The sequence below is a fragment of the Meriones unguiculatus genome, chromosome 10 (assembly GCF_030254825.1).
Source record: "Meriones unguiculatus strain TT.TT164.6M chromosome 10, Bangor_MerUng_6.1, whole genome shotgun sequence".
NCBI lineage: Eukaryota > Metazoa > Chordata > Mammalia > Rodentia > Muridae > Meriones > Meriones unguiculatus.
The window spans coordinates 60402383-60415911 of record NC_083358.1 but is presented as its reverse complement, the minus strand read 5'-3'; the positions used below and the strand labels follow the sequence as shown (position 1 = coordinate 60415911).

At 46.4% G+C, this 13529-nt stretch overlaps 1 protein-coding gene across 2 annotated transcripts in view; it reads left to right on the top strand.

Annotated features, from left to right (window-relative positions):
* Positions 1–6555, top strand: part of Mcoln2 (mucolipin TRP cation channel 2) — a 45652-nt gene extending 39097 nt beyond the window's left edge. Inside the window, exons 12-14 of one of the 2 annotated variants that reach the window (XM_060392567.1) lie at positions 1442–1648; positions 3454–3575; positions 5783–6555. In XM_060392567.1, coding sequence (XP_060248550.1) covers positions 1442–1648; positions 3454–3575; positions 5783–5816 — 363 coding nt within the window. In that variant the 3' untranslated portion in view covers positions 5817–6555. Of the gene's footprint in view, positions 1–1441; positions 1649–3453; positions 3576–5779 lie in introns of both variants that reach the window. The other variant, XM_060392566.1, reaches the window with a different exon arrangement.
* The last annotated feature ends 6974 nt before the right edge of the window (positions 6556–13529 follow it).

The window sequence follows — 13529 nt, the reverse complement described above, 5'->3', positions numbered from 1 at the left end:
GGAACATCTGGCAGGCAGAAAGGATTCTGGGATGGAGCCAGGCATGGGAGAGTCACAGGCAAGATGTGAGGAGGGTAGACAGCATGGTACCTGAGCAGAAGTAACCAGCCATGTCACAGAATGAAGCTTAGTATAAATGGGTTACTTAGTTATGAGGTAGTCAAGGAAGAGCCTAGATATATGGCCCAGGTATTTGTAATTATATTTTGATTCTCACTTTTAATCTGGGAGCTTGGGGCCAGGAGGAAAACCCACAGACTATGAATACCTAGAATAGCTAACAAAAGAAACAAAAGGGAGGGTTCGCTTTGGCTTACAGTTTGAGGCTGCAGTTTGAAGTCACAGTGTTGAGACCATAAGGTGGCTGGTCACATGACAGCTGGTCTCAGCAGCCCTGTCCATACTAACCCCAAAGAAAACTGGTCAGGGGTCAGAGTTCATATGGTAGTTGACCCTTGTAGCCGAGCATACTGGGACCATAGCACAGGCTCTCGCCACAAAGGCTCAGGTCTTTGACGTGGTCAAAGCTGACCTAACTGTCCTTGTGTGGGGCAAGTATCAGCTGAGGTGGATGAATTTACTAACCATGACTGGATGCCAGAGGTTTTCTGGCACTGGTACACAGTCAGGAAGAAGAGAAAGAGATGGACATGGTACTCAGCTCACATTCTCCTTTTGAGTTAGCCTGGAGTCGGAGCCTGAAATGTTGCCACCTATGTATGGGGTGGATCTTCTCACCCAAGTTTAACTAAAAACTCCTCAGAGACCTGCCAGGGGTGTGCCGGGATCCTGGGTGATTCTGGATCTGATTCTTCAGAGTCTCTTTTTCTGGTTAGGGCTCTGATGTCAACTCTGGCTGCCGGCTGCCCTTGGGCTACTCCTGCTCTGGGAGATCGCCCAGATGATACTAGTTTTTAAAGACGCATGTGTCCAATCACATTGCTCCCATGGCTGAGACGTTCCTTGCTCAAGTCTGCTTGTGAGCTGGATTGAGTCTGACGTATGCCCAAGTCTCAATGAGGCCCTGTGCAATATGGCACAAATGTCCCTCGGCAGCCATTCCTGTGTGTCTCAGCACCATACTTTCCCATAATCACTGAATACAACTTTTTCCACCGCTCACTGAGAACTAGTTTGGAGTGTCACTTGTATGGCCCCCCTCTGCTCTGCCACAGGCCTTGTCTGCTTAGCTGTGGCCTGTCTACTTTTTGGGTAGGAAGTTTCTGGGAAAGTGTTTATCATATGGTTGGGAAGGCTATGGTACAACCATTTAAGCCTTTTCTGTCTTGTGTTGAGTCTCAGCCATTTTATGTTGCTGGCTGTAGTATAGAGACACTACAGTTTTACTAATGACAGAAGCAGCCTGAAGGAAATATGCTCCCTGCAGCTCCCTGCTTCCTATGGTTCTCGGGGTCAGTAGTTCCCTTGTTTCTCCTTGCAGTTTGAAAACCTGAACATAGTTGCGGAGTGCCTGTTTTCTTTGGTGAACGGTGATGACATGTTTGCCACCTTTGCTCAGATCCAGCAGAAGAGCATCCTGGTGTGGCTCTTCAGCCGCATCTACTTGTATTCCTTCATCAGCTTATTCATATACATGGTCCTCAGCCTCTTCATCGCACTCATCACCGATTCTTACCACACCATCAAGGTAAGTCATGATCAATACATGCTGCCCAAAAGCATCATAACCTTTCTATGGATTGGAGCACAAGAGCGTAACTTTAGTCACGTTAAAAACAAATCAAAACAAAACAAAAACAAAAAAAAAAACTTTAGAAAATAAACCATCTTTTTGTTCTGATGACTGATTTTAAATATGCACTTGTCTTAGTTGGGGTTCTTATTGCTGTGAGGAAATACCACGACCAAAAACAATTTGGAAAAGAAAAAGTTTGTTTGGTTTATGTTTCCACGTCATGCTTTATCATCAGAGGAAGTCAGGACAGGAACTCGAACAGGTTAGGAACCTGGAAATAGGAGTTGATGCAGAGGCCATGGAAGGGTGCTGCTTACTGGCTTGCTCATCATGACTTACCCAGCCTGCTTTCTTATAGAACCTACGATTACCAGCCGCAGGGATGGTACCACCACAGTGGGCTGGGCCTTCCTCTATCAATCACTAATTAAGAAAATGCCCTACAGACAGATCTTATGGCAGCCTTTTCTTAGCTGAGGTTCTATCCTTTCAGAGGACTGTAGCTTGTGTAAAGCTGACATAAACTGGCCAGCACAGTACTTGAAACATTTTAATAAAAGCTGATTATGATGAATGCAAACTCCAGATGGATGCTCCTTCCTGAATGGATACCTGGGACTCAGGTTTCAATGTAAATTCCAGTGATGGGAAGTGCTTGCCACCGTGCCAGCTGCTAACTGCTGGTGGTGTCCTTATACACCAATGGTGCACACTTTGTTAAAGTGAAGCAAAGGATGGTTCCAGCTTCCCTAAGCCAGATCACCCCACGCCCTTTCAGACTGGGCCTGTGTGGTTGATGTATAGTTCTAAGGGAGATCACTGTCTGGGGAGCTGCTACCTCCATGGCAGATGCTTGTGCTACGAAAACTACTTCAGGACCAGAGCCTAAGCCATACAATTCCTGTGTTGGTGTCCTTTGGTGCTGGCTTCTGTGCAGCCCTGTCCATACTAACCCCAAAGAAAACTGGTCAGGGGTCAGAGTTCGTATGGTAGTTGACCCTTGTAGCCGAGCATACTGGGACTGTAGCACAGGCTCTCGCCACGAAGGCTCAGGTCTTTGACGTGGTCAAAGCTGACCTAACTGTCCTTGTGTGGGGCAAGTATCAGCTGAGGTGGATGAATTTACTAACCATGACTGGATGCCAGAGGTTTTCTGTCTGTTGGGAAAATCTACCACCTGCCCACTCTGGCTGACTTCCATGAAGGAGGAGAATGCAGGTTACTGTCCTGTCTGATTCTAGGTGGGCAGCGGGTGGAGTGAAAGTTATCTGCTGGTCTCGTGATTAACACTCCAGCTTTCTAACCGGGTGTAGTGGCACATGCCTTTAATCCGAGCACTCAGGATAGCAAAGGCAAGTAGAATCGCTGTGAGTTTGAGGCCAGCCTGATCTACAAACCAGACCAAGACAGCCAAGGCTGGACAGAGAAACACTGTCTCAAAAAATCAACCAACCAACCAACCCAATAAACAAACAAAAACCACTCCAGCTTTCTGGTTTTGACTATTTCTTTCATTCTTCTTTCCAACAGCCCTCTTCTCCCTTCTTCCCTGGCTTGTTTTCTGGAGTTTTCCTTCCCATTGTTCTTAGTTCCCATGGCCTCACTGGCTTAGCTGTTCTGGGCCTGATGGTCTGCTTCTTCATTGTTCATAGCACTGTGGGAGTTTCCTTTCACAAAGGTGGGTTTGCTTTGTTGATGAAGGGAACAGTTCCTCATGCTCTAGAAAGTAGATAACAGGATTGTGTGCTTTTCAAAAGAAATACCAACAGAACGGGTTTCCTGAGACAGACCTACAGAAATTCCTGAAGGAACGCAGTAGCAAAGACGGATACCAGAAGGAGGCATCCACCTTGCTGTCCTGTGTCTGCTGTCTGAGGAGGTCAGTATTGTGTCTGTAGTGGGAAGAAAGTCATTCCCAAGTTAACACTGTACCTGAAATCAGCTTGTGATGGGAAATGGATGTTTTTTCTTTCCTCTCACAAAGATTTGTTTGGGAAATACATTGTTTCTTATAAAACAATGCTCTACACAACAAGGTTTGTATAGAAAGCTTCATGACATGATTGAAACTCTTATGAACCTCACGGAAGCCTCAGGAGGAGATGAACTGTGACAGAATCAGAGGCTGGAGTCTGGAGGGGCCAAAGGAAGAGTTCACAGTGCATGTTTTGGAGGCGGACCTCCAGGCACATCGAAGGCATTGCCTCTCCTCACAGGATGTGGAAGAAACCAGCTCCTTGAACAGACTGGAGGAGAAGCTGTCAGTGTCTGTCCCCGTTACTTTTCTGTTGCTTGTTGGACAAAACACCAAGAGATGAAAAGAATTTATTGGGGCTTCCAGTTTCAGAGGGTGAGGCCATGATCGTCATGGGGAACATGGCATCAGGCAGACATGGCACTGGGGCAATAGCTGAGAGCTTCCATGTGGATCCATAAGCCTAAGGCAGAGAGACAACCACCTGGGAATGGCACGGGTATTTGAAACCTCAAAGCCTGCTCCAAGCGAAACACCTCCAACAAGGCCACACTTCCCAATCCTTCCCAAATAGTTCCACCAACTGAGGACTAGGTATTCAAATCTACGAGCCTATGGGGATCATCCTCATTCAAACGAGTCCAGTGTTCTTGGTCACAAGCACACTTCAGTAGCTCTTCATTGCTCAGCCAGACTTTGCTGGCTGTTGGGACTCTGAGAGAAGTGACCTGATTCTGAGAGACCAGAGTGTACTACACTGTTGTGTGGGGACCAGGATGGAGGTCAGATGGTGATGGTTTCCTCAAATGTACACATCTGTGTTTTCACCTGGGTCAAGAGGTAGAAAAATTTAAAGTGTTCCTTGGCCATGCTTTTGAGGCGAATCCATAAATCAAATTGCTAAAGGAAGATAGGAGATCACAGCTACTTAAGCTCACACGGCATGTTTTTCTGTCGATCAATTCACACCACGTCTGGAGGTTTGCAATGAGGTGACTGAGCATATCCGAAGAATGTCTGGTAAACATGAGAGGGAGGTCTTCTGAGACATCTTCGAAATTGGGTTTCATCCTCTCAGAGCATCAAATTATTGCTGTGGATGCCAGGATAAAGAAAAATTAATTTTCTTAATTGGCAACTGCCTCCTAAGAAATGGGAAGGATAAGGCAGGTCCCTCCGGGTCATGGCGTCCTGTGGTTATTATACTAGTGGCTTTTCTTGCCATTGTGTCAAAATTCCTGGTGAAAAGCAACTTGAGGAAAGAAGGGCTTATTTCAGGTCAGGGTTTGAACAGGTAAAACATGGTGGCCAGGACCTGTGGCAGCCGGTCACGATTGCACACACAGCCAAGAAGCAGGAGGATGAAGATGAATGCTGGTGCTCAGCTGACCTCCTTTCCCCCTTTTTATTCGCTCCAAGACAGGGTGTTCCTCCCTTCTCAGTCAAACATCTCTAGAAACATCCTCAAAGATGTACCCAGATGCATATCTCCACGCTTCTCCTGAAACACTTGGTGCCTGTAGGGTGAGCCTGGTGGCCTCAGGTTCCTCTTCCTAGCCTTTCACAACTTTGTCTAGTGTGAGGAAGGGTGCCTGGCCCATGTGGCCACTGCTAAGGCTCTGTTAGGGCACAGTGCTTAGAGTGATGGCTGCTCACAAGGTGTTTCCAGAGGCCTCTATCCAAACCTTAATGCGCGTAACTTCCCTTGCCCAGTTTTCCTCATCTTTCACATTTTGGTCACATGAGCTATATGTGTCTAGAATATAGAGTATTCCAGGCGTTTTCTAAAGATTTTGGGGTGTGGGATATAACTCAGTGGTCGGACAGTTGCTAGACTGGGCAAGGCTGTCAGTTTGATCCCTAACATCACTATATTATTAATAAAGATTTTTAAGCTGTAAATATTAGGCACAGTAATACATGTATTCTGGGGAAGAGACAGAAGGATCAGGCGTTCAAGGTCATCCTCAGCTACATCCTCAGTGACATAGTTTGAGGCTAGCCTGAGCTACATGAGGCCCTGTCTAAAACAACAACACAAGGCTACCCAAACAAAAATGCTCAAACTCATTATTTTCTGTTTTTTTTTTCCTCTTTTCCATTAACAGGAGAAGAAGCGATGACCACTTGATTCTCATTGACTAAAACCCTTTGCTAACGTCGATCAAGTCCAGACCTCTTCACCCTGTGGTAGTGCAGAGAGACCCCAGGGTCAGCAGCAGTCACTAAAAGGTTGCTGCACTGAATTGTGGATCCAGAAGGAGGGGTGTCCATGAGCTGCTAACCTGCAGTGACATTCCAAAGTTACTTTTTATAAACACGGAGGCTAGAGAATGGGCCCTTCCTGGGAATTAATGTGATGGAAGTGTGATGTTATAATTCACCGGTAGCCTGCTGATTGGTGACATCGTAATGCTGGGATGGACAAAATATTTCTATTTCAGAGTGTGTAAGCAATATTTAAAGGCAGGTAAAGATATTTTAAAATGTGCTCTTTGAATTGAAGACATTTGTTAATTCGTGGTCAGCACAGAAATAAATTTGGTTTCAATACCAAATTAAGACTTGAAGATGGGGAACTGGAAGGCCGCATAGAACTCACACTCAGACGCTGATAGAAAGATGGCAGATCATGGCTAGTTCTGCGGACTTGCTTCTTCAGCATGACCTGCAGTGTCCGTTAGCACAGCTCCTGGACGTCACAGAGCACCTGGCTGCCGCCTCGGTTGATCTTTCCCTGGACTGTGCGCATGAGGAATGGCTCCAAGTTTGGGAGTGGCCACCTATTTCATGAGTCAGCTCCTCTGCTGTGGGTATTTGCCTTTGTCAGGCAAGGAAACGAGGTGCATTTTTCCTTAAATAAACTTATTTTCATGATGCAAAATTGCACTATTACTGTGTGTTAAAACGCAGTGTCTCTCGACAGCTCACATACCTCCATAATTCCAACTCCAGGGATCACATGACTTTTTCTGACATCCCAAGAATGCTACAGATGCATACATGAAAGCAAAACACTCATACACATAACAGAAATAAAGTTTTAAAAGGAAAAAGGCTCATGCCTACCTATAGGATGCTTGGTTAAAAATGTTATTATGTTTTTTTTTTTTATCTTTTTATAGAAATTAAGAGTCATAGGGCTTGGTTTTAAAACTAAAGACGGAGGTTCTAGGCTTCTTTGCCTGGTTCAGATCAGGTATATGATTAAACCTTGGCTAGCTTAGTTGGCTCTGTAACAGACTGGATTTCCAGTCTGCAGCTTTGACTGCGATTTGAATAGAAAATTAATGATGGTCTCACCATTTTTAGCTACTTTTAAAAATTGGAATTCATGATTTTTTTTTTTTTTGTTCCAGTTGGCTCAAATATTTTCAGGAAGAAAAGTATCTTTCAAGGTCACTATGGAAACATTGTTTCTTCTCTTCATCATTTTTAAACAACTGCCACTTTTCTCTGTGTTATCTTTTGGATGTTATTGGACAATGTAACTGTTAATAGATACATCCAGGACAAACTAATTCCTCTCTTAGTCCTAATCTTGGGGATGTCATTGTGACCAAGGATACAGTCTTTCTGAGGTTTTTACCTCTTGTAGAAATTGCCTCCTTGGCTTTTGACACAGCCAAAGCTTCATACAGTATCTTAAGCTTACTGACTTGGAATGGCAGAAACAAGCATGGCATGGAGTCCCTTGAGTCACTCTGGGGCTCTAGACAAGACACTTTCTGCCTGGAGGTGACGGAGATACATCTCAGTAAGTAACTGAGACTGACATTTGGGTCACAGCTCCTGTTGCAAACTCTGGTGCTAGTGTGGATCTTGAGTCCATTTCCCTTCCATTCTCTGCCGTATTTAGAAGTAGATTCCGTGCAATGGAACAGACAAAAAGCATTTGTTTCTGCAGCTGATCTATCCGGGATCTTCTCCTGTCTGAGTCTTTAGACAGGACACCGTGTGTCTCCATTTCTCCATTTGCAAAATGGAGACTGAAAATTAAGAGAGTCAAACTGAAGTCCATAGGAAGTGGCATGGCTCTTAACTGCTCCACTATGAGATCATTAAAAATGTCCATCTCGCTTGGTGCACAAATTTGCACATCTGTTCCCCTGGGCCAGCCAGGAAGGCCTTCATTTTTCTATGTGATTACCGCACATTCTTGGGGAACTTTGTTTTGGGAAGGATTTTAGGGGCACAAAGGTCCACCTCCAGCTCTGTCTGGAGACAATGGGTAACCCCTGCAGCTGTGGAGAGTTCAGAGGAAGCAGTCTGTATGTCCTGCCACTGGGTACCGCTCTGTCCAGAGGGGAGGATAAAGGGTGGGACACACCCTCACAGTCCCCAGTCCTCTCCCACGAGCTTTTGGGCCCTTATCCAGACTTGCCCAACAGCAAAACTCAGGGCAGCTTCATTCTCAGCCCAGGTTCATCTGACGTGGCAGAACTTGACAGATGTGCGAGACATGAGAGGTACTTACCCAAAGCTCTGCATTTCCTTTTTTCATTGCGAGACCAAATAGCAAAGAAGTGGGATGGCCTGCTCTGCTTCACAGTTGAAGATGCAGCCAGCGTATAGTGGCAGAAAAGGCAAACGTAGCTCCTGGAACTGCCCTTGGCCATGCTGCTTCTTCCCGTTGGGTTCCATCATGAAGCAGAGAAAGGAGAAATTCGCCCTTTCTTCCTGTTTCTAAATTCAGTCCAGGGCGACCTCGCTGCTCACATTCAGGTGGGCCTTGCCCCTCAGTTCATTCTTTTAGTGAGCTCTCACAGTCACGCTGGAAGGACGGTTATTCACGTTCTGGGCATTTCTTAATCCCACCAAGCTGGCGAAAAGAACAGAGTGGCAGCTTCTTCCTCCCACTTATCCCTGTCCTGTGGCACCCTGACCCCTTGGGAGCCCAGGCTTGGAGCCTTGAGCACGTGAAGTTCAGGTGCTTCTTATCAAGGGGTGAACAGCAGTGCTGAGTACCTTCACCTAAAAATAGCCTGGTCGTGGCATCGAGGACCAGGAGTCCAAAGGTTGTGAGCAAAGTGTGTCCCGGAAATTCTCTGTGGTGGCGGCCAGAGCCCTTTCCTGACACTCTAGGAGACTGATTCCCTCTCCTGTGGGAGCTCCTCACTGCAGTAGCGCTGGACAGACTTCGCTGTTCATGGGTTCCACCTCTAGTTGATGTGACTTTGGCAAATTTTATTTTGCTCTGCCTGACTCCAGGTTTGAACATTTCAGCTTTGTGTTCGCTCCCAAATTTCTAGAGTCTCGAATGACTCAGAGAGCACGCATGCCTCCCCTCTTGCCTGGCAGGGTGAAGCGGATCCCACGGACTACCCCAAGCCAGCACTCTGTGCACCAGCACCTAAGGGAGACCATGAGCCACAGCTCTGGAAAGGGAGAGAGTCGCTGTGTCAGGGAGAAGGCTGAGCGCCTCTGCCTCGCCTCTCTTGAGATTCTCAGGTTCTTGACATGGATGAGATCAGGGCCAGCGTGGTGCTGACATAACCTATGCGTTCTCAAAGGACCTTCCGCTTGGCTCATTGGCCTGCAATCAACAGTCTTGGGATTCTTAGTGTATTTTGGACAAATACTTAGTGTGTTTGGTCTCCATGTGCTCACTTTTCCAGTGGGGTCTGCAAGTGGAGGAGCTAACCCTGATGATAAGACTTAACCTAATGATTAAAGCATGCTTTTAAAAGGTGAAATTTCAATTTAATTTAAAAACATGTGTGTGGAACTGTGTTGGCCTGTGCATCTCGCGGGGTGGGCAGGGGGGAGCTCACAGATTCTAATGTTAGATCCTGGGAGGCGGGGTTACAGTCACGTATGATCTGCCCACCATGGGTGCCAGCTAGGGACCTCTGCAAAGGCGGCACATGCTCTTAACTGCCGAGCTATCTCTCTAGCCCTCGAAGCATGCTTTTAAAAAATTGTTCCTTTGATTTTCTTGAGATTATGATATTGCAGAAAAGCAGTCTTTTAAGAAGAGATTGGAACTCTAGGTTTGTATCATTGTTTTGGTTTTGAGGCAGGGTCTTACTCAGTCATCTAGGCTGACCTGGAACTGTCTATGTAGTCCAAGCTGAATGTGGATTCACAGAAATCCCCCTGCTTCCGCTTCTCGAGTGCTAGGATTACAGGCCTACTAAATTACCTTTTAATTTGATAAATATAATGAAAGAAGTGAGTGAACCAGAGTGGGCGAGTGAGTTGGAGTTGTGTTTCTTAAACAACAAGCTTTATTGTTTTAGGAAGTTGTAGGTTCACAGCAAAATTGAAGGTGAAGAGAACTCGCACAGCCTCTCTGCTCCCATGGGTGCCCCGCTCCTCTGATTACCAGGTTCCCGGGCCAGAATGGTACATTTGTTGTCACCCCCACGTGAACCGGTATGTGCCACCCTCACCCACAGCCCATCACTGCTTGACACTCACCCCTAGTGATGCGTGTTCTACGGGTTTGTGAGAATGTGTGATGGTTTCCACTACCGGACACTCAGGGAGGGCAGCCTCCCCACACCACCTGCCTGCTGTGCTGGCTCTTTCTCTTTCCTTCCTCCCAGATTTTGGTGGCTGGCGGCCAATCTTTACTCTGTCTCTATTTTTTTTCCTCTTCTGGTATGTTATATAGTTGGACCCCGTTAGCTTACTGCCCTTTCAGATTGGCCTCTTTCACTTCCAAGTGTTATTTCCTCCATGTGTCCTCATGCGACTGCTTATTAACAGTCTTGTGGGTGGAGGTGAGTGAGGACGTAGCCCGTTTGGCAGAGTGCTGGCTCAGCCTGTAGGAAGTTCTGGTTTTGGTCCTCAGAACCCAATAAACCAAACCAAACAAGGAGAAGCAGAAGTTCAAGGTCCTCAGCTACATATTGAACATATATGCAGCTCAGCAAAACATGAACCTTGTCAAAACAAAACAAACAAACAAAAACAAACCAAAACACTATTACCACCAAATAAATAAATAAATAAATAAATAAATAAATAGCAAAGAGGCCTTGGGGTATACCACCTTTCATGTCCTCACCAAACGTATGAGTGTGGGCTTCTTTTTATCTGATCACAGTGGGGTTGGGGAATGTCAGGGCCCATCACATTTCATCATTAGAAATGTGATGATTTCCCAGGCCCTTGGCCCACTCACTTTAAGAGCAGAGCATCCTTTTCAGGCTTTCCATTTTATCCTCCTGTCACAAAATCAATTGTTGTTTGACTTCTGAACTCCAAGCAGTGAGCCCGTTACCATATGACATTAAAGCTTAGGCAGGGAGTGCAGCCTTTTGGGACCCACACAGCACCCACAGGCCTTCTCCCCAGGACCACTGAATCCACTTTTGATGTGAAGGGCTGTAGCATGGCTAAACAGGCTGTGTCCTAGAGAAAGCATACTTCAGGCCTGGAAGTGCCAAGCTAAATCTCCAAATACACTCTTACACTGTTAGGAAAACTACCCAGCTTATGGCTGGTCTGCATGGGGGTGCTTACAAATGCTGCCACAAACAACTGTAAAAAAAAAAAAAAAACAACACGCACACACACACACAAATGGCCAATGTTTTTGTGCCATCAGTCTCTGCCAGTGAACCAGGGAGGCAGTGAGAACATGGCCCTGTCACACCCTGGCATAATAAGGACAGCAGAAGCCTGACTTCTTAAAGACTCCGGGGAGCCGTTGGCCGTGGTGAACGGGTGAGACAATTTATTAGCATGATATATGTTTCCTACTTTCTAATGATACATAAATTATCCCCTGAGCCATGATACATATGGTTTAAAGAGAATTTTAAATGAAAGCCTTCTCCCCCTAGCAGCACTAATTGCCTAGCAGCAGCAAATTACTCATCCCCTGTTGCCTGTGGGCTGTGGCCATTACTCTCTCCTGCAGGTTGAGCCGATGTCCCCCAAGAGGAATGTTTGCTCTGACAAAGTGGATTTATGTCCTCCCTGTGAGCACAACACACACGCTTCCAGCGGAGGGCATTAATAACACTTCGGATCCTGTCCTGTCAATGAGTTATACTGCCCGTATCATCCACATGACGGGCCCCGCGTTCAGTCCTACCTCTCGGTTTGCCTTGAGGGAGGAACTCACAGCGCTGCTATCAATATTTAATCTTCTCTCACTGTGAGATTTAAAGGTGGACTTAGCCAACAAGCATGGGTGTTTCCTTAGCAGCACGAAAAGGGAGGGATTAAGTATTATTAATTCTGGAAAACACTAGATAATTACCTGGCGTGGGACGGAAAATGATGGTGCTATTAAGAATCATGAATTCAACATTTATGTGTTGAATTTTACGACTGTGCCCTGTACTGAGGCTGTGAGGTTTGGATGACAAGGTCACTGTCTTCAGTAAGTGGAGTTGATCAAGAAGGGATCACAGTCATGCCGAAGGCAGGGGTAGTGTGAAAGTACAAGGTCTGACCAGGGAGCCATAGGCGAGCAGGAAGACCATTCCTGGGCTTCCCTGAAGTGAAGAATGAGGTAGAGTGGACTGGACAACCCTAGAATTGAGAATACACATTTTTTGGCAGTTAAGGGAACAGAATGGGAAAGGCTGGGACACCAAAACAGAGCTTGGTCAACTAGGAAATGTATATGCTGGAGACAGGATATAAACCACGCATTAGAGAAAATTACAGAAGATAAGACTAGAGAAGTAACCAGGTAAGGACATGGGTCTTTGTGAACCCTGAAAGGGTTGGGGTACAGTGAGGTAGGCAGGAAAACCAGTCAGAACATTTCCACTGAGAGAGAGAGACAGAGAGAGAGAGAGAGAGAGAGAGAGAGAGAGAGAGAGAGAGAAATCACCTGTTATTGAACATGGTTACAAACACAGTAAAAAAAAATAGCCCCCAAATTGTCTGCACGTGAACCTATGTGGTTCATGTATATTTTTAATCTCCCCGTGCACACACTTTTCTTCCTCTGAAGGCTTTCCTGTAGCTGTGTTCTGGAGGCTTCCTGCCCTTGGGCTGCTCCACAGGAAGGAATGGTGTCTTAATAACATCTGACACTGAGGATGTGTCAGGGTAAACAGGTGATACATGTTCTAGCATACGACTAGTTCCCTTCCTAGAGAGGTTTGAAGAAAAGCCGTTCCACAAGACTGTGTCTCTGCATCACCCTCCCCACGCCCTAACACTCATACACCCTGAAGCTCCCTGACCCCGGCCTGCACTTAGAAAGGTGAAGAGAGATGGGTGTTATCACTGACAGAGCAGCCCCGTTTCCTGAGTCTGAACATTGCTAGTGGCCAAGCACACCGTGAACTCACCTCCCCGTGCCCCTCCCTACCTCTCACACTTCCTTGTCCCTACTCCGTACCTTCCATATCCACTCACTTAGCATGACCACATGGAGATTTGGGAGTGGAACCGCAGTGATTTATAAGTGAAGGTTTCTGCCCGGGAGGGGACTGTTCCATGAAGATGGCTTCCTGGGCCTAGTGTGTTGGTGGGAAAAGTGAGGGACAGGCTAAGGGTTAAGAGCTGGAGGTAGGGGGTGACACCAAGGAAACAGCATCTTCCAGATACAACAGGACTGATACTCACGATCTCACAGAGACGGAGACAGCACACACAAGAATGCACAGGTTCAAACCAGACAAATTCCAGCAAGGAGAAGGGGAAGCCACACTGATCTGCCCTCACTAAGAAGCCAGTTGCAATTTATACTTGCTGGGAAAGAGAAAATCCGTGTTCTCCAATGGTGTGACAGTGGGCATCACAACCACATCCTCCCAATTCTCGAACCCAAGTCCCTCCTCTCACTTTTTCCACTAGCCTAAGGGATAGACTTCTTCCTATGTCTTTTTTGTTTTTGAATGCTCAGGTTCCTGGAACAGCTTTTAACGCCCCAGAGTAATG